This window comes from Dermacentor variabilis, chromosome 5 (assembly GCF_050947875.1).
Source record: "Dermacentor variabilis isolate Ectoservices chromosome 5, ASM5094787v1, whole genome shotgun sequence".
Taxonomy (NCBI): Eukaryota; Metazoa; Arthropoda; class Arachnida; order Ixodida; family Ixodidae; genus Dermacentor; species Dermacentor variabilis.
The window spans coordinates 109,110,591-109,132,686 of NC_134572.1; the positions used below are offsets into that span (position 1 = coordinate 109,110,591).

At 47.5% G+C, this 22,096-nt stretch overlaps 1 protein-coding gene across 1 annotated transcript in view; it reads right to left on the minus strand.

Annotated features, from left to right (window-relative positions):
• The window catches only part of LOC142583029 (uncharacterized), a 115,982-nt gene extending 98,015 nt beyond the window's left edge, over positions 1-17,967 (minus strand). The window contains exon 1 of the mRNA XM_075693272.1: positions 17,543-17,967. Coding sequence (XP_075549387.1) covers positions 17,543-17,591 — 49 coding nt within the window. The 5' untranslated portion in view covers positions 17,592-17,967. The remainder of the gene's footprint in view (positions 1-17,542) is intronic.
• Positions 17,968-22,096: the final 4,129 nt, after the last annotated feature.

The window sequence follows — 22,096 nt, forward strand, 5'->3', positions numbered from 1 at the left end:
AAACACCGTGTAATCGAGCCAAGTTCTTGGCCCTTAGATGGCAAGGTTGGCTGAGCCGCTAAACGAGATGCTGCAGTCCTTGAAAGTTAACATTTAGTGCATTCCAATAAAAAACTACAGCGTTATTCGCGGCTCCCGGCGTCGACTACGGCTAACGTGGCGAGGGCACGAGGGGCAGGTTTTAATGTTCACGCTACATTTAAGAATTTGCTTTTTGCAGTCATAGTTTGCGACGATACATTTCATTCTTCTTTTATTTTCTCCTTTTCCTTTTTTTCGCCTTTCGTCCCTCGTTGGGACGACGCCGCATCGTCGTTATCACCAGGATTACCTACAGCGCGCAACGGTTGATCAGAAAAATAGAATGGCAAACAGGATGAGTCGCTCCAGAATACAGGATCTGCATAGTTAAAAGAGTTTCCAGAGTGCGCCGGCATTAGTAGCACTTTAGTTTTCTCGCGATGTTTTGGGTTATCCAAATTACTTCATCAGTGCACCTGCATACATTATGCAGATTTCGTTTGTGCACTTGAACGTACCAGTATACCACGATTAGCTTGTATAATAGGTGCGCGTGCATAGAGTACACCATGGCAACGGTAACCTTGCGAGCCCCGATTTTTTATGCTACATAATTTCGCTCATTCAACGTAATTTCCAACGACAAACAAATATCTAGACATTCCTGTCGAAATCAACGGCTAACGAAGCTAAGCGTTACAATGCTACGAAATAATTAATTTATGATACCAAAGCGTGCGCGTGAAGTCCTCTTCTTGGGAATGAGAATGTTTTGCCATAATTCCGATGTCTGTTACTATGAGGGAGGCCGCGCTGCATCTTTCATTTCTGTTCTTCTCCACCTTCTTTTCTTCTCGACCCTCTGCACCTTGTTGACACAAGAAACGCCCATCGTCTACCGCAGAAATTTACCGCAGTAAATGCTTTCGCTATCGTTACCCGATAGCGATTCACGTGGCAACCTGTGGGATATTGAACATAAGCATAAATAGAAACAAATTGCACTTCGAGAACGACTTGCATGAGTTTCACGGAACACAAGCTGCTCTTTTTGCTATTCTCGTCAAAACTGTCCCATCTAGGCACACCGGAGACGCTAATAAATTTCCCCGGAGATTTTAAACAGCCTGCGACGAAGAGAGACGGTTTGCCCACGCAGAGGACGCCGTCTTCAGTGAACCACGCCAGCCAAGCGCACGCGAAGCGGTGCATACGAGTCTCGAGGCACGATACGATTAAAAAAAAATAAGAAAAAAGAGAGAAAGGATCGCGTTTATCGCTTTTCAGAGATGTCAGCATACACAGCAAGACACCGGGAGCGGCTGTCGTCATGCCGACCGGTTTTATTTTGTAGAGCGCAAGCTTGAATACGAACGAGCCCCACTTCGAGAGGTTAACCGTCTTCTGTTGCCGGCTTCAAAGAGCGACGCTGACAACGCGGTGCGACTCTCTCGACACAGTGACGCTTTCAAGCGCAGGGAGCGGTGGTCCGCGGTGGTCTGCAAAACGAGGCGAGGCGGGCAGGATTCGCAGAGGTGTAAGCGAGCCCGCCTTGCAAGGATGTTGCAACCCAAAATCGTCCAAGCAGTCGTATCGCGAGCAAAACCCGTTCTCCCGACTCGGTGCCGAAAGAAGAAAAATAATGAAAGTATGAGCGTCACCGTTGCAGCCCGGCCGCCCTGTCTTTTTTTCCGTCCCTCCTTACAGAGTTACGGCAGAGGTAAGCATGCTGCCGAGTGCAGGTAATGGGACCCCACTTAGTTAAAATATAAAGTCAGTAATTTGAATAAACGTAAGCTTAATAGAACGAGCCTTTACCACATAAAAACTTACTCATGCATGGCACGCTACAAGGGTAACTAAATAAGGATCCTCACGGCAATAAACGAGTACATAGTTTTTTTGGGTTGGGGATGGTGCAATTTCTGTAGTTTCCACATTTACAGCATCGAAATCAGTTCTAGACACGTGGCACGAAGCTTTTAATGGTCCTGCTTTACCAGCCCTTTAGTGTTGGCACAGCGCTTGCGAATAGAATACCGACGGGCGATCTTGCCTTCTTTAATAGAATCATTCATTAAAATTTGAAACTTAAGATGTGGCGAGTACTGCAATTCATTAGACTATTACACAAACATATGCGATGAATACATTTACATACATGCTGCATGTCCGCTCGCAGCAATAGTGAAAAGGTCGAGCATATTTACAGCGAAGCTGTATATGGCTAGGGTTCCATGCATTTTGGTACTACGTGAACAAAAGCTGTCATCATCAATGTATATATATATATATATATATATATATATATATATATAGAGAGAGAGAGAGAGAGAGAGAGAGAGAGAACAGCATGTCGAAAATTGTCATCGTCAATGGCTCATACACCCGTAAGCAAACAAAAAAAGCAATGATTTATAGTACTGTAAGGTTCATGTCTACTCATTTTGCGTGAATTTGCTGCGATGACACTGCCCCTGTTGTCGGCGTCGGCTATTTCAATGTGGGTGTGTTGGTATCGAAAAGGGAGCGGTTTACGCGTTCCATGTTGCAGACATATCCCTTGCGATGCCACACCCATCCGGCCCAACCGACCACCCAGCGGCGTACGTGCGTCGATTTGACATTATCAAAGAATGTGCTTGCAGTAATGACGACCACTGATCATTACAATAAATTAGTTCGTACCTTTGTTCAAAATTGTGTCCCCTCCATATCGCGCGCTAAGCAGCTTGGCTGGTCAACCACCTTCCTAGAATGGAATGGCTCATGATTTTGTCATTCCGACAGTATTCATTTCTGACTGTACTCACGTTATGCATCTCATATATTCGGTGCACTTGACAAATACATTGCCATAAGCCGCAGCTGCTCAAACTGATGTGTGCAACGCATGCTATACGGTCCACGAAAGTGCCCGCTACGATATGTGTATTCCTTTTAGAATACTGTCGCGCTCAGCATGGCCTAAAACGGACCGACAGCAATTGGAACACACACTGTCTGTGTTACGGGGAACAGAAGAACTCGCTGAAGTATGCGGAATCCTAAATAGGGAAATACTTCGGGGAAGCAGCACGCGCGCACTCGGCTCGAAAGTCAGGGTTAACCCCAGCTACCTCCTTAAGGGAGCGCAGTGCATGTTCTTCGTAAGAACAACACAAACGTTCGTGAACTTTCCCACAAACTCGTAACGCACACACCCACCGACGGCGCACTGGCTCGCGACGTCCTCGAACGTCTTGCAAACGCACACGTGTGATAACATGCACAAGGGCGCCACGCTTGCCTTTCACCACTGTAGACGTTCTCGCAACAACGCAGCCGCCTTCGTGTTTACGATTCTCTCACGACATAAACTAAAGAGAGAGAGAGAGAGAGAGAGAGACCAGTAAGGAAGATCCGCGCACTCCTTTCCACCTCAATCGACGCGCGACCATTTTTACCAGGAATCTTGAAGTCGGCGCTACTATCGAGATACCGCCACCCTTCGAGATGTGCGGCGCAGTACAGTGGCGTTCCACGTACCCATTTCCCAAAAAGCCTTCCTGCCGCACATCGGAGCGGAGATGCATTGAACGGCGATGAGCTTTGCCGCAGATTTCGGCCCCGGCTTCTCGGAACTGGTGCTATAGCTACGGGCAAAAATATATGACTCGAGCATAGCGCCCTTTCAATCCTGCAATCTTAAACGTGCGCTAAAGCTGCTAAGATGATTAACGCTAAGTAGTAAGATGATTATTCGCTTCTTTCTTTTTTGTTGTTGTTGTTGCTGCTGCTGTTATTGTCGTTGTTGTTGGATGGGATATTTTTTTTTCACTGGATATTTGGTTATCAACCTTCATCGCACGCTTCGCAACACAATGCACGTCTGGAAAGAATTCGCGTCTTTGTTTCCGTTACCCTGTCCGAATAAACTTTTGGTCGTCGTTCTTAAAACAGCTGGTACTACCTGTGGACCCTGCATGTGGACTGTGACATAAAGTACGGCTCAAGCAAAAGGAGTACAGGCGAGAAACGCATTCCCCAAATTACAGAGTTCGTTTCTAACGATTACGCCGGTGTGTCTACAGTAAGATTTGCTCATTGCCATGTATAGGTTCCAGCGTGCAAGAAATCTCTTCATTTCACCGCTTTCTCAGGTTCGGAGAACGGCGTATTTCTTAACACACTCCAACGATCAAAGCTCTCAGCGCCGGAACCAGCTAGCGCGACGCGGGAGGGCGGGCGACAGAGACGAAAAAAAAAAAAGAACGAAAGTGTGCGCGGTACGGCGAACGACTTCTGCTCGCTACGCGGCAACCGTCGCAAACAAAGCGAAAGCAGAACTGGTGCACCCGGCGTAATTCGCAGCGCAAACTGTTCTCTCTCCGAACTAGCAGCCAGCACAGTGGCAGCAAAACGTTCAAAGGTTGCGGGCCGAAAGCGCGTGCGCGCGGCCCTATTTCGGGAAGTGCCGATGCCACGACCGCTGCTATTTGCAAAAGAAATCTCGTCTTCGCCGCCCTCGCGTGCGCCATCCGCTGATGGAAAAGAGGCGAGTGGCATCGTGTGCGCGACGAAGACGCTGTTAAGGCTCTCCGCTATGTCGTCTGCTAATGGTCTAATTGCCTTAGAAGCAAGCGCATCCGACCTTTTGACTCGTCTGCTCCTGTTTACTTCCATTTCTTTCTTTCTCTCTGTCTCTCTCTCACCGCAGTTCTTCAGTTTCATAAGTGCTCCACAAAGACTGCTTAGCGCGCTACACTTGCCGTGTAGCGAGCGTTCGTCAGTGTGTCGCACTTATCCCGCCAATGTTTGTTATTTCAATTGTCGCGCGCGCTCTCCGACCGGGCGAGAGAGTCAGCGCTTCGACACTACAGCGTCGCGTTGCGCCATTTTGTTCCTACAGCCACGCGAGAAAAAGCCGCTCGTGTTCCAGTGTAGCGCCGCCCTTGCGAGGCAAAAGGAACGTTTCTGGTCGGCACTATATTTCATTACGCCTGCCTTCGGCTCGGGGGCCAAAGCGATTGCAACAGCCGCGCTCGGTATCAGTTACGCGCGCGTCGCGGAGGTTCTTGTTCCGCAGTGACGTCATCCGGCGGCAGCGTTCAGTTCAAACAACGTCGGCGCGCCAATCATAGAAGCAAGCTCACACTTGTACTGGCGCAATGCACCGGTGCATTACACTGTACGTGAAGATCGATACCGCCTATATTTGCAGTATACGCTTCACCGGGCGGCAGCGGTCCGAAGGAGGCCGAGGGTTGAGGGGGATGGCGTTGGGGACATACCGTGAAGGAAGTTCTTCGAAACGCTGCGTTATCCGACTAAATAAACGGGCACGGTTCCCCTTATATTTTGCGTATGTTACTGGGCATTTGTACAAGGAAACTGAGTGAGAACTCGGCCTTCGCTCAGAGTACAGACAATTCAAATTCAAATTTATTCAAAGAAAATACGTAACAAATACAGACACATGAACATGCAGAGTATAATTCACCGTCCGCTAGAGAGATCTCCGGCGCAAGTAAAATTCACTGAAGGAAAGACGATGCCGAAAACAAAGAGACGCAGTTTAACGAGTTAAGTGAGCAGAAGGTGAAATCAAGGTCGAGTTACTAAACATAAACATTTACAATTTTCCTTTGAGCAAGTCCAAAGCAGCAGTTGCTTTTAAAGTTGGATCTAAGGCGATTCTCAAAGAAACAAGAAAAACAAAAGGCGAGTTGACCTGCAGTAATTCACATTATTTCTGAGCAGAAGCAAGTTGTGCTGGGAGGCAAAACGAGTGTACATGGTGTCCCACGTAACTTGAGCCAAGATTTTAAAATGAAAGGCGTGTCGGAAGTGAAATGAACCGAACGAATACTATTTGCACTGGCTATAGACCGTTTCATCGGGCGAGGAGGATAGGGCGCGCGGAGAGCCTTCCCTCCTCTCTGGCTTGGGCGATCCGGCGCAGCGCTGCTTGAAAGTATTGCTGTCGCGTGCTGCGGAACTATTTCGAGATGTTTTAGATCGTACTTTGTGAAATTTACGCCATGTTCCTTCATATAAGGTCGTCAGGGAAGCCTTTCGGTGCATCGGTAACTACTGTAGGCAGAAATATGTCTTGGGGGCGCAAAAATGTGACGCGCATAATCAGCCGCGGTGTACGCGCATTATCAGTCGCGGTGCGTGTATGCGTTGTTTACTATTTTGCTTATATTGATTTTAATTCAACAAAAAAAACAGGCGTCTCTGTATTACCAGCATTAAATGATAAATCAGCTCACTGTCTGATCGATTGGCTTAGGGGGTAAAACATGAAACATAAGAGTGCATGCTCGTGCACGGCCAACCTAAGGCAACCACGAAACATCTGAGCGGCAGGCGCTATCAAATATTTGTGATACACTGGCATCGTTCTCACGCATTTCAAGTCTAGTATGCGTGAAATTACCATATGTATACGCTAGCCTTGCTGCATGAGGCCCATGGCGCTGCTCAACACAGCGATCACTGCGGTTGGTGAGCCAGCACGATACATATATAAGCTGTGTGCTTCGGCATTGCCTTTTTGGCCTGTATACAGCCATAATATATGAGAGGGTAAAAAGAATGCGATGGCTATTCTTGAGCGCAAAATTTCCGTAATACGTGTGAGTGCGTCGTAGAGAACTGAACGACCACAACCGAAAAAAAATTCGGTTATCATCCTCTTTCTCTAAAAAGCAAGAGAAAACGGGCTAACGGCGCACAACGTTTATAAATATATAACCGCTGATGCCGTATGCTTGGACCATGCGCTATGCAGAACAAAGATATCTGTAATCCAGCACCTACTACTGCTTAGGACGCTCGCGCAGTTCATAAACGGTCGCTTTGCTGGACAAGCTTAATTCAGACTGTAAGGTATGCTGCTATTACTAGCCAAAACTATTTTATTCATGGGTGGAAACCACATCCATCCAACCAAGTAGTCACGCAATGCAACCTGCAGCGAACAGTTTGAACGCTTGTCAAAGTATAATAGCACAGCTCCTATCGTAGCAGAACGGTACCCACGCTGCTACCATCGTCGCGTATGTTTCATGGCTCCTAAACCGCAGTTCAGAAATAGAGGATAATACTGCAATAAGGTCACATTAGTGATTGGAACATTCGGAAATGCACAATTGATCTCCGAGGCTGATTGTAGGCTCAAATATGCGCGCGCACATCGCGCTGCGTGTTCCGTCCACCTCAACGCTCAGCAGAAATTCCGGCCATGACGCCTTAAACGACTTCAACACGTCTCACAGAACCGCTTACCACGTAGAAGACGCACGTAATACTAAACAGACCGCACGACCACGAAAACAAACGCCAGAACCTACCGCCGAGCGTATACCTGCCATGCAAAAGATCGCTTTCACCCAAGCCAGTATGGCGCTGCTCATAGGCGGCGCCAGTGCGTTCACAATATGGCGGCGCCTACGAAAAAACGGTCTATAGTAGAGAGGTTTAGCTTGGTCCGGTATTCGGGTAAACGCAGGCGACGTTTCCCCGAATTTACACCCATTTTACCCGGGTGTACATTTTTGGCAGCAACTCGATTAGGCCAGTGCCGAAAATTTATACCACCAGCGAAACAGAATACACTTGGTTAATGCGATATTAGCTGTTTTTGACTGTTCGAGGTCTGCGCCACCAGGTGGCTGCACCATGCAGGCCGCTCGCGTTTACACCTCCGCCCCATCGCCCGAACCGGCGTTTACCCGAATACCGGACAAGCTAAATTTCTCTAGTAACTCATGCAGGTTTTTTCCCCCCATAACTTACTCATTAGTTAATTTAATTACCCAACGTTTTAATTATTGGCTGAGGACCGAAAGTATGATACGCAGATCTGTGGAGCACCTTCCAAAAACCACCGATCCAGTTTCCTGTGCGATACGTCTCACGTAGTCCTTTTTTTTCTTTCCGGGTTGTAAAGAAATCCCGCGATATATGAAAAACGCCACGTGACGGAGCGCTTCCCCAGTGGTATCGTGCCTTCGGTGAGCCAGGTCTGCTGCATCGTGTCTGGCGTCGGGGAAGCAGCAGGGCGTTCTACATCTACTCGGCAGCGCTCGGCCAGCAGCATGCATTTGCGCCGTAATCCGACGGGAGCCGCCGGGCCAGCTGCCTACAACCATCATAACGCCTTGCCGCTTCACCATCGCCAGTTACGATGCAACAGACCTTGTTCACCAAACGCACGCTTGAGAGCAGCACAATACCACTGCGCAAGCGCTCCGTCACGTGGCGTTTTTCATATTTCGCGGGCTTTCTTTGCAGCCCGGAAAAAAATAGGACTACGTGAGATGTATCGTACAGGAAACAACTGGATCGGTGGTTTTTGAAGGTGCTCTACAGATCTGCGTATCATACTCGGGATCCTCAGCCGATATCTAAAAAAATTGCGTAATTAAACTTAATAAATGAGTTATCAGCAGAAAATTGCCTGAGTTACTATAGGCCAGTGCGAATAGTATGCGTTCGGTTCAGTTCACTTCCGACGCGCCTTTCATTTTTAATGTCTTGGCCCATGTTACGTAGAACACCCTGCATAGCTTTTGTACTGTCATAACTATAACTATAACTGTATATATCATCACTGCATGAAGCCGAGACTTTACAAGCATTGGCGCGCAGCAGCACACCTTTAGAGCAGCGGAAGTTTGCCATGACGCTTGTGTATTCAACCCGCGCGTCCCTATGTAGGCTGGCCGTAGGCGCGCAGTCAATGTCGCGCACTTGTGTAACCAGGTCTGTTCCGCCCACTTTTGACTCGCTCCCTCCAAGTACCCGTTCCCTCCTTCGTTTCTCTCCAGATAGTAACCACCGAGGGGCCAGAGCTCGCACCAGTTTGCATTGAATAAGGCATTTTTCACGCAGCCATCTAACCAGGCCTGCGGGCGCTTACGAAATACATTGTTTCATCTAAAAAAGAAAATATCGAAACTAATTCAATTGCTTACTCATAAAACTAATAAAGCATTATCAGGATCATGGGCAGTGGCCTAGGTGGTACGGTATACTGCAGGGCGCTACACGTCTCTGAGGCACGCCTGCGTACTCTGTGCATGTCATATTGTTTCCCCAGCAGATCTATGTGTGCAATGTCCTGACGCAACTCATCAAGTTCTGACGACTTTTTCTTTGTTTGTTTGTTTGTTTGTTTGTTTGTTTGTTTGTTTGTTAGACGTGTATGTAGGAGAAGTTGATATTACGGTGATGCCAGCTACTCCTTATCGCTTAACCAAACAATTCATGTCAGAGATAATAAGCAGATTTGTTTGTTTATAAATGAAATTAAAGTTAACAGGTCTGCTGTGGAACAAAATACGCTGGGAAAAAAGAAACGCCGTTCAGGCGTATAGCTGAATGCGATGCGAATTCGTGCTCTTCATTCTTGCATGGTCGCATCTTCGTCGAACTGTCGGACCATGAATGTAGAAATGATTTCTGCATGAATATAATGTAGGAGAAAAAATAGGCGAGGAGGATACCGCACCACAGGCGGAAATACGAAACTTCCTTCCGATCATATTTATGTATTGCGCCAAAAAGGAAAACAGGTGCAATTGGCTGCGGTCGCCCTTGCCAGTTTTCGTCCTTTGACTTCGTATTGACGTTGAATGTGCAATGACTTCCTCTGTTAAAAATGAGTTCAAGGTTTTTTAAAAAAATTTTGAACGGTGTAGCCGATAGACTGCTTCAGATAAAATGGAGGAAATAGAGTTGCGAAGGCCATGAAAGCATAGGGCGGATACCGGTGGTCTACTAGAGTTACAGAATGAGTGCCAACAGAAGAAAAGTGCAGCCGAGAAACAGCAGAAAATTTGGCAGTGTGATGAAAATAGCAACTTTGCAAGCATAGGCTGGAGTCATTTGACTAAATCCAGGGGTGAGCGTAGATCGCTTTCGTTCTGCAATTGCTATAAATTAGAATAATGATCACGACAACGAAATGTGTGTGTCACAGCGAGAGAGAGAAAAAGAGAGGTGTCCGACAGGACTCTGCTTTGCACGCAACCTCAATGAGCCAAGACAGGGCATCAGTTCTGGGAAGACGGGCTGAGCCTTAAGTGAGGTGCATCCGCCATTACTTCCAAGACGTGTATGAATTCCCACTTTCGGCTGAAAATTCATAGCGCTTGCACTCAAGCCAATTGCATGGCACCTTTTACAAGTGCATCGGTGAGCACCCCTACTTATATCGGCATCATTTGTCATGAGTCACGGCCCCTTATAGCTGCCGGTATACTGAAGACTTTTGCTGCACTACTTGGCGCAGCCGTATGCACAGGCCAATAAAGCTGCTTTATTATGGGTGCGATATTCACCGCCCTACGTGTTCTATCGTGTTCTTAATTTTTTTTCACTTCTCTCACCACGTGCCTCAAGCAAATAGGCTTTAAAACGACGCAAGCGAATTCAATGCGACGTAGTTACATCTAAGTACTGACTTAATTCATTGATTCATTACTTACGTACTTAAAGAATGCCCATATCAAAGTGATTGTAGCGAAAAGCCAGAAACGAAGCCCTGACATAGACTTCATATGGAAACCCCAATTTTCTTTACAACTGTGCTGCTCCGCAACAAAAGAAAACATCTAAACTTTGCAAATGGAACTTAATGTGTCGTTGAAGCGGTAGTGCTTGTATGCTGTTGACACATAATTGCTGCCTCGGTTGAGAGCTGTTCAAAGAGTCTGTATTTATTTGACAACATTGCCGTCCGGATAGGACCTTCGCATCCAAGGCCAAACTCAACCAAGCCACGGACATGCAAGGTCAAGGTAAGCAATTTTCGTCTCGACCACTAATACTAAAGGCACTTTGGGAAATACGTAATGCAATAAGTAGCTCGCAAATCAAACTCACTCATCAAGGAGAACGTTCATGCGCGCTGCTGTCCCACCGGTGTCGGAACAGTCTGCATTCTTCTCCAAGCTACAAGTTCAATACTCCTATAAAAAGCGCATCACAGTACATATTCAGCAACAAACTACGTACGCCCGGCTGAGGACACTTCTGCGTGGGACCGTCCTATACCACGCACCTTCGACGACCAGACGAATGGCGCTAATGACATTCGTTGCGGACCTTTTTAAGCCACAGATAACGGCGTCAAAAACGAATTATGCAGGGTCAACCTTCGTCCATGCGGGTCTCTCTTTTTTTTTTTCTTTCATTCTCAGTATTTCATTTTCTGCATGTTTATATTTCCTACTGACCTGACAGCCTCCTGAGCGAGCACGAGGAGGGAAATGAAAGCTCTACGCGCGACGAAAGGAATAAAAGGAAGTGTTGAATAAAGACCGCCAGTAATTACCTCCTTGCAGACTCGCTCGAGGAGAAAATTGAAACAGTTTTCTTGGCTATGAGACACTCGCTGGGGAAGTAATATCGGGGGGGCTCGTGGAAATTGCCATCCACGCAGGGCGCGCGAGAGCGCCGCGTGGGATACCGCAACGTTCGGAGGGGGCCTTGTATAATGGCCCTCGAGAAGTACCAAAAAATAGCGACGCACGCGAGACTTCAGCGCTGCCCCCGCGCTGTTTGCGCTTCGAGCACTTAACAAAGAGACCAATACCGCCTTCACGAAGAGCAAGAAGCCTCTAGGGCTTCGTCTACGGCGGACGTCTCTCCACAGGCTATCTGCCCAGCTCTTGTGGAAGAATAGGCAGGCTATCATAAGCTAGATTGCCACCTTTATTCTATAAACAGGATTATTTCTTCCTTTCCTGCATTTCCTATTGAATAGCACACTTCCGTCTTGGCTTCTTTATTTCTACGTTGGATTCGTTTCTCTTTACGTTCTCCGTGTTTTCCAGTAAAACGCTTAGTATGCTTTTAGCAATTGCTGACGTTTTCCGTACTGCATATATTTACGAATTCTAAACGAACCTCGAGCGGAACCCTTACTCTTCCCTCAGGGATTGTAGATAACGTTTATAGAGTCACTGGACACAGTAAGGACCCGTTTCAGTAGCATTTCTCATTCCCTCCTTGTTGATTTATTTGATTATTTCATTAAACGTGCACTTAAGCAACATTGGCTCTTAGGACCATAAATAAATGACAAGAACGCCGTAAGTTAACTTCCAACTCAATATATAATAAAATGGACGCAAACGTATAATTTAGCAAAAGCGCTGTGCGAGTTATCAATATAACCTATTTCGACGCGATGGACAAAAGAAAAAAAAAGAACAGTGAAACTTGCTCACAGGCAGGTCTCTTGTTCTACAAATTCGGTGTGATTCATGCTCTTGTCTTCGTTTGCAGTATAAACCTGGCTCGCATTTTATGGCAAGTCACACGATACTATTTGAATTCATGTGCTGTTCGGAATAAGAACACACTGAAATTTGCACGCGTACTTCATCCTCTATTTACTTCCGCGTCCTGTGTTCAGCGTTGCCAGAAAATTAGTATTTGATGTGCTGAAGGCACGCTTCAAAAAACTGAATATGCAACACTGCGCCTGGACTGACTAATTGCGAAGCGCACCGACCTCTTCAAGCGTAAGTTGTGGCGGACATCATTTGGATGGCCTTAGAGATCGGGCCGCTCACCACGCACACCAAGCCCAGCGGAAGTCTCGGAGGCCATATAGCCATCACCCCAAGCCCGAATGTGCTGGACTTCAACTAGACCTGCACTAGACTCGAGGCTTCAGCAGTAGCTCACGGTTGTGTACCCATATATGCACATTCCTATCTCTTTGTCACTCTGCAGGCATCATTATCCCTCATATCCAAACCGCACCGTGAGAGCACTCCAATATAATAACCAGCAGTCTGTCGTTCGAAGAGCCCGTTCCGACCAAGGTATATTACGTTAAGCGGATATAAAATTAGGTTTTTTGTTCTTTCTTTCTTTCGTTTTTCGCATTTCATCCCTCGTATCGACTGTTCGGAGACTGTGGTTCGCGGAAAGCCCGAAATGTCCCCTGGGCCCTTTTCGAATAGCGTTCTCTGCAAACCGCGTGATTGATGTCGAATGCGAGCGGTCGGAACAAATTGATCTGCGAGCAGCGTTCCAAATCAATTGCTCAGCGCGCAGGAGAAAAATGGCTTTAAAAGCTGCCGCGCTCCTGTTTCTGGCAAACAACCCTGCGGCGTCCGCGATGCCTCGTATTTATTGTCTAAATCTTTCCCTGAGCCGACAGACCTCGCCCAGACAAAATATATTATTTTATTTTTTTTTTCGGTTTCCTCCTTGTTTCGTTCTCGAAACAATGAGTAGTAAAGACGCCGCAGAGCTGCGATTAAGTCTTCCCGAACAGATACGATTGAACGGAACAGGTGAATTGGCTTGACGCCACGGTCGAAGTAATTAGTGTCTATATCACGACGGAACGTAATAAATGCGCGCTTCGAAGCAGTTGCCGTCATCTTGCGTCATCTGCTATTTAAATGGATTGCCCAACGATTCTCATTCCTGCAAGTGTGCGATGACAGCCGCTTTCGATTGACCTACATTGGCCGGAGCAACAAGATGTGAAACCGTCATCCGACACTCGCGTAATGAGAACATGTTGCGCGTTCTTTTTTTTTTATCTACGCGGAGTCTGACGTCATAGTTGTCCCTCCACCCATCGACAAGTCACGCGTCGCGCCCCTGTTTTCCTCTGCAGTTTTCGCTGTATTTGGGCACATCAGAGACAGAGTGGTAAAACAAAGTGAGGAGAGGCAGGGAGATCCACCAGATGGGCGCCAAGTTTGCTACCCTACACGGGGAGTAAGGGAAAGGGTAAACGGAAAGAGTAATAGTGGGACGGATCACTGAGCGCACACAGCAGCATTGCAACTGGCCACTGAGGCCGGTGTTCCTCAAAAACTGCAGTAGAGCCCAAATAGCTTTCCGCCCCATCGACGGATGTTGCCAGGGACAGTGAATTTTTATTTCAGAAAATATTCTGCTAGAATCCAGCCGGCTCTGTGTGGTCTGTAATAATCTGCGCTAGACGCCGTATTGAGGGCAAGTTCACAACAGGTGTCTGACGGTTTCTTCAGAACCACAGATGTCGCACGTTGGTGTATCGGCCATTTCAAGACGGAAGGAATGCGGTTTTGTAAATGCCACACCAAACCATAGGCGGTGGAGCAGTGCTTCATCCTCGCGGGAAAGGTTAGTTGGCACTTGGAGCCGTAACAAAGGGTCCAGGTACTCGGAGAGCTACAGAAAGCTTGCGTCATTGTGCGAGCAAGAAAATTAACTTCTTTAACAGCGTCCGTCCCTGCCAGCGGAACTCAAATAGTCGGAGTGCCTTGCTTGTCATAATGGCTTGGCAAGCGCACGCGTGATAGCTAGCCACATATGACATCATATTGTGTTATCCGCACAATACGGCTTCAAACTTCACATCAATTAAGAGGAGTTTTTTTTTTTTTATAAACATGTCTGCCGACTTCTTAGTGACAGAGAAAAAAGCAAAGAATAATGCGCGCCAGTTTACTTGTACGTATAGTTTGAACGATGCGTTTTAAATCTGGGAATGCATATGTTACCGGGGATCGACCCTGTAAGAATTTGCTACATACAGAAAAAAAAATGTTATGGGCCAGGAACCGTTGCACGGGAATCGGAGCAATTCGCCAGTCAGCAGAGACTACAGATGAATGTGCGCAAGGATAAACACGTGTCCAATGACGCGCTGTACTATGCGCCCTCCTGAGCACCCATAGTGACTATACTTTCCCTGCCACGGGATTAATACCTAAGGATAGGGATAATAAATGAATAGTGAGAGTGTTGGATGAGGCGAAGACACGCACAGTTGACGCGATGCAGACTTTCAGCTGCCAGTTGCGACAACATTCGCAGAAAGCCTCACGCACTTGACTGAGAAAAAATCCCCCTGGCGCGTGCCTAAGCACAGAGACATTTCCTCTCGTAATGCCATTCGGAGCTCACAGGGTTTCTACGGAAAGCCGTCAGCTTAGTTGCGAAAGCACAATTCTATAAGCTGCAATGTCGTATGCATACTTACCTCATCCTTCCAATATACATCTCTCTCTTTCTGTATATATATATATATATATATATATATATATATATATATATATATATATATATATATATATATATATATATATATATATATATATATAGAGAGAGAGAGAGAGAGAGAGAGAGAGAGAGAGAGAGAGAGAGAGAGAGTTTTGAGGCTTCCTCGAGAATATTGATCGGTCTTCGCATACTTCGCCCCACAAGTTTTCAACCAATCTCTTTTCTCTCTCTCTCTGAACCGACGGGCAGGCAGTTTTATCAGGCTAAAGGGACAGATAGCACAATGCAAACGTAAAAAAAAAAACAGATCCAGAAGGCAGCTACACCCGCGCAGGCAGACGCAACCACGCCTGTACGAAAATTACCCGTTGTCGCAAGAGGGGGCCGCACATCGGTTTGAAAAGGCCCGTGAAGTCATTAGACGACTGGCACTAGCCGACCTTTAGAGGGTCGCGCAAAATAAGAAGAATGTGGAAAGAAAAAAAAAGGCTAAAGTTACAGAATACAGGACTGAACGAAACACTCTTAACGTCAGGTTCGCCTTGCCCCCTCCCCCCTCCCCACTCCTGTTCCCCTCGCGTGCAAGGCAAGAACCGTTATGAAAGTGCGTGTGGTGAATACAACACAAGGTGCTCGTAGCCAATGCCGCCACGAAAACAGCCACCGGTGCCATCACGGCAATGCGGACAGCGAGGCGCCGGCCGACATCGCTGAAGATGTGCAAAGTACAAACAGGTAGCGCGGGTTCTGGGTAACCTTGGCGCTCTGAACCGGCGATCAAGCATACTCGCCCCAACCTCTCTCTCCTCTTTTTTTTTATATATATAGCTAAGTTGTAACGGCGCCTTTGCCTCGCGGAATCGACAGGAGCTGCCGCTTCAAGTCGTTCGTTCAAGGACGCGACGCCGATCCGTCAAGGCTCGCGGAGGCATCTCGAAGCGAGCTGGCCAGCGACCGGGCGTGACCAGCGTCGGACAGAGCTCGTCAGATTGACCGTTACATCGCGAGAGCGTGCCGGAGTGCCGGAAGGACTACAGCACCGAGAGAAAACGGCTGCCCGCGACGGCGCTCGCAGAGGCTGCAGTTCGCATTCGCACGAACCATCGCACGCGACTAATGACACTAGGCAGGAAAGTACGCTTACGCGCACTCCTATACTAACTGTGTAGATCTGTCGGACGCAGCGGTTTGTAGCACGTCGAGCCAAGGGAATCCCCCAAGGCGCACCGACTTCCGGAGTCCTTGGTGGCGGCGGCACTCGAGAAAACAGATTACGACGCACTAAGAGACACCGAGTCATTCTTAAACACTGCATGTAAGAGTAGAGAAGGCAGAGCATGATTACACTGCCCGGCAATAGTTCCATATTACTGAAACTTGTTGGAATGTTCAGCTGTTTCCCTTACTTTGGTACCCACATTGTATTTTCGTTTTTCTATTTTGTTCACCACTACATCTTGCCCTACAGCAAGTACTACACTGTGATGCGCGATGTGGCCTGTGCATAGGACCTTTAGAACGACGATAAGCTTGTGACACAACAAGAGACATCATTACACTGGTCCTCAAGGCAACTGAAACATCAGCGGTCTTACCTATGAACAATGAAATCTCGCATTATGCCCCCCCCCCCTCCGAAAGTATAACGCAGAATAACGATTTAACTGTCTAACAACTTTCATTGAGGGGTGCTTTAAGACGTGCTGTAGACGCGGTGGACTGGGGAGAAACTTCACACAAAAAGGCATCAAAATGTTTTGTTCACCTGCGCGCTTATAGGCACTAAACCAATGTCGGCGCCTTCCGCTGCCAGCACGTGACAACGCTGTAGTTTTATAAACAGCGAGAGGTGACAGGCACTTCGCGTCTCCTATATACTGAACGAGAAAATAAGCCCACTTTGCCGCAGCGCCAACCACTGAACCTCTAATTGCTCCAGGCTTCTTCTTCGCCTATCTCTATTCGTGGAAAAGAACTGGACCACGAAGAAGCGATACTGGTCTTCGCATTACTTCGGAACTCCCCCTAGAAGATTCAACGTTAGAGATTTCGCACATTAGGCAACCAACCCGCTAAACGTTCACATTCACAGCTTTGGGACACATAATGGTCATTGCACAAAAAGCAAAAAGAGCGCGGACAAGGCTCGGTGCAACGATGGTTTTCCTTTCTGGAAATGACATCATCTCGGAAGCACCTCAAAAGTAGAACGTGCGGAGGCCCCCCCGCAGGGCCAGTCGGGCCAGCCAGCTGGGGAAAAATCCAGACAGTCCCGAACGGAGCCAAAAGCCAAACAAAACGGAGCCGCCGACACAGATTCGAAAACCTCCTCGTCGGGGCGACGCCTCACCCATGCGAGGGAAACTAGTAGGGGGGGATCACCATATGGTCCTGAGGCAGCGGACATTTCGTGTCCACGTGCACCCCCCAACAAGTCCCGCTTTTCAAGCGGCGGCCAACACAGAGACCTGTGGCGGTCAACGGCGTAACATCGTTTGCTACTCACCGGTCTGCAAGGTGACGATCAGGGCGAGCAGGGTTATCCAGACATTCATCCCGAAAGTACCCGGAGCACGGCAGCTATACACCACAAACGCACTGGCGGTCCGAGATGAGACCCCCCTATTGCCGACTGACTGGCGGCCTGTCCTGCTGGCCGGCCAAACAACGCGCTCTCGCTGGCTACAGGTGGTTCGGCGAGATCGCGGCAGTCGCTTGCGGAGACTCAGAGCATCGCACTCTCCATCCCTTCGTCCTACACCTCTCCTCCTGTCGCACTCACAGACACACACACGCACGCACGCACACGCAGGGAGAGAGCAATTCACAACGGAAGAAAGTAAAAAAAAATGTAAAACGCGCAAAGGCGAGAGGGGAGGCCACACAGCGGCGGAGAAGGTGCGCACAGGTGAGAGACAACCTGACGGCGGCGGCAGCCGTCCAGGAAAGCTGCTCTGCGCGGAACCACTACCACCACCAACCACCACCGACCAGATGACGGCGTCGTTCGCTTTCGCCCGGGCGCGTTGCAAGTTTTCAGCGCTTGCTCCTCGGCTGTGTCCCCCGCACCCCCGTGGGACGACTCTGTGGGCCAGACGGAGTTGGGGGGGACGGGCGGAGCGCGCATGCGCGACCAAGCGAATGTGACCCATTTCCGTGGGACTGGCAAAAAGAAAGGGGCTCCCTCCACTCGTCTCGCTCGACCGTTCACTGCACGCCGCCGCGCACCTCACACCGCAGCGGAGGAAAAGAAATTCGGGCGGGCGACTGCTGGCAAGAGCGGTGGAGAGTTCTCGACACACGCACGCACACACATACACGCACCCGCTGGTCGCAGCACGTAAACGGCCGCCCGATACACGTTTTCTTGCTGTTCCCGCTGTTCCCAACGCTCGCGCGGATGACACCCTTCACGCGCTCTGCCAGCCGAGCCCCATTCCATGAACCGCCAGATTCGCGTTCCAATACACTCGACGGCGTCGATTCTCTTCTCTGCGCGACACGGCGGCAAGTTTCGTGAGTTATGCCTGTATGTGAAAGCGTCCTGTGCTCTCCGCGGATTCCGGTACTCTCCGAGTAAATATGTACAGAGCCCATGAGAAAGCGCTGCAAAGGAAAGAACCAACGTTAAAGAACGAAGGAGTGGTTATTCAGGTAAAAGGAGCAGTCGACTGCCTAAGGTGCAACGTGAACCTCGACACAGAGACGCCTTTTTTCCCTTTCACTTGTGCCGGAAAGCGGCGGCGGTGGCTGCTGCTGCCTGAATCTGAAAGCCACGACATCCAGGTTGTCCGCGGAAGGCGCACGGATGACCCAAAGTAACCGAGGTAGTAAGGTCTGTGTCGAGGTAGTAACCCGGATTCTTCCGTAGGCACTCCTGCCATGTTCCTGTCGCTCTGGCAACAATTTCCAAAGTCACTGAGTGACATTTCGTTCACGCAAAATGCTGTTTTGATGAAAAGGATAGAAAAGTGTAAAAAAATAGCCCAGGATGGGGATCGCGCCTCAACTGTGACGTGTGCGCGCGGTTGCCTATTTGCACGAAAAAAGTAATGTTCCAACAGCTCGGTCGGCATAAGTGATAATTCGCGTCGTGCTCCAAGGCAGACAGAGAGACATTCTTTAATGAGCGCTGCAGACGGTTACATGGCTATGTGCCTAGTATGCTACTCCAGATGGCCCAGGTCATGCAAGAAACCACCCGCTCATACACACTGCACATGTACATAACAAACAGAAACACAACAACAAGCACACATGGCAACAAGGGCAAATACTACCCTGGTCTGGTTCAGACCAATGTACCGGAGGAAGACTAACACGCCACGCTATAAACTCTTTCACCGTCTGTTCCAATATAGAGAGACTTCTCCAAGTAGCTTATTCCACAAGCTGGCACGAGCCGAAGTGGTACTTCACACCGCAAACCATATATCCTGAACGACGTTTTTTCTTTTTTTAAATATCGTGCAGTGAACTGCAAGACACATTTCTTCAAGGCGCAACTCTGCACGTTGTGTTCATCGCCAACATGTATATATATATATATATATATATATATATATATATATATATATATATATATATATATATATATATATATATATATATATATATTATATATATATATATATATATATATATATATATATATATATATATATATATTTTAAGCTGGTGGTAGCCGCTGTGATAGGCTGTCGTGGTCGGATTAAATGAGTTCGATCTGAATGAACCCCTAAAGCCTGTCGACTTTATATTTTTTTCGATCATGTAGTAAAGCTCCACTGGCTGATATGTTACACTGTTCTTCTAAATAATTTTGTGGCCGAGCTCAAATGCATTATCCAATAGATTTCACCTAGTCAACTTTGCACACACTTAACCGTAGCCGATAGTTTAAGCACCATTGGCCAATACTGCTCAATACTTGCAATTTATGCAATGGAACAAGCTCAAAGAGACCAGTATCTTCCGTCAGTACTCCTGAAGACCCTTCCAGTCAGTGGCATAGCTGCTGACTGTTTAGGATTACCGAAACAAAGGTAAAATATGTCAAAAAGCTTTGTAATGAGAAGCCAACAAAGACACCAAGGACAACATACGGAAAATTACTTGTACTTGCTAATTGAATTAAAGAAATGATAAATTAATGACAATGAAATTGGATGAAAAAACAACTTGCCACAGGCGAGGAACGATCCCACGTCTTCTCATTACGCGTGCGATGCTCTAACCAATTGAGCTACCACGGCGCCGTTTACCCATCCACTTTCTTCGGTATTTATGTTTTACTACTACAACTAACCTTGGGAGCTTTAGCCAATGCCACCACCCACAACCCCGTAAAGCAGAGGCTACAAGCACTCAGTAAAGTGAAGCGAGCAGTGCTGAAATTCTTTCTAATCACGCATAGAACACACAGAACAGCACGCCGAAAGCTGTCACCATCGATGGTTCACACGCCCGTGAGCGATGGCTCATACCCCCGTAAGCAGGCAAAAAATGCAATGACTCATAGTCCCGTAAGGTTCATGGCTACTCCCTTTGCGTGAATTAGCTGCGATGGCACCACCACTACTGTCGTCGTTGGTGATTTCAACGTGGATGTGTCGGTACCGAAAAGGAAGCTGTTTACGCGTTCTCCATGTTGCAGACGTATCCCTTGCGATGCCACACCGATCCGGCGCAGCCGACCGCCCAGCGGTATGGTATGGTATGAATAACTTTATTTAGGTCCTGAGGGATCAGTCTGGGACTGATGCGGGCCGCTCCCACGTCGGTACAGAGAGGCCGAGCCGCTCTGCCGTCACACGGTGTGCGCGCATCGATTTGACATCATCAAAGAATGTGATTGCAGTTGCGAGTGAAATAATGACCACCCACCAAGACAATAAATGGGTTAGTACCTTTGCTCAAAATTATGTGTCTCATACGTGTCGCGTGCTAAACAGCTTCGCTGGTCAACCACCTTCACAGAGTGGCATAATGGCTCATGATTTTTTTTTCAGCGTGGGCTTTTCCTGCTGGATTCACGTAACATGAAATTTCTCGTACAACTTCTGCTAACCAGATTGAATTTCACTAAGGAAACTGTGACAAAAAAAACAATTCTGCCATAAGCGCTGATATGGAAGTTTGTCGAGTATAATAATTATAACAGTTGAGTAAATGGCTGTTGAAATAGTTGTCTACGAACATCTATCGGCTCATCACATTGAACTCCTGCAAGATAACACATAACAAAATGCTTCATTTTGTTAAAATTTGGTTCGCCGCAAACCAGTGTTAGCTTCTGACAAAATGATCGTCAACTCTGCTTCTAGCAATAATTAAGGAATGTTCAATGGCTTTCACAGCTAATGAGCGCAAACATGTCAGAAAATAACAATATGTTGTCCGTGGTGCCTGTTAACGACACAATGTGTATAAAACTTAGCCCCCCGTCAACAGACAAACCAATGACCCTTACTGAATTTAGTGTGTGGAAACGAACCGTGTCGGAAAGTAAACAAGACTCACTACTACTGTCTGTTCAGAGATGGTTGCCGACTAGTCTAAGAATTTTCGAATGAAGCAGGCAAATGTTTGTTGCTGCAACCGCGATTTGACATCGCAGTATCACGAGATACAAGTTCTTGCTTTCAGATAGAGATGATAAGAAGCTTAAGCTTTTATCTCTTTTCAGGGGGAGGAAAGGCAGAGATATCAACAAGACGCGCGTTCAATTTGCTACCTTACAATAGAAGTAGAAAAATAGGAACAGAAAAAAAGGAAAATAGGAACTGAGTGAGCAGTGCTTGCACCCGGAAGAAATGTTTGCATTATTGAAGCTTTCATTCCAATACGATAAAATCTGCCGCACTCATTGATTCGTAAGGCAATTAATATCTTTGTAGTTAACGAACTCTGTAAATCTTAAGGAAGTTGATGCATCGCATTTCTAACATACTCCATGAAAAAGAAAGATATTATCTAATAAACAGAAACAGATGTCATTTGAAAGCTGCACCTACAGCAGCATCTAAGGCGAATAAAGTTTGTTTAGCACACATGACAC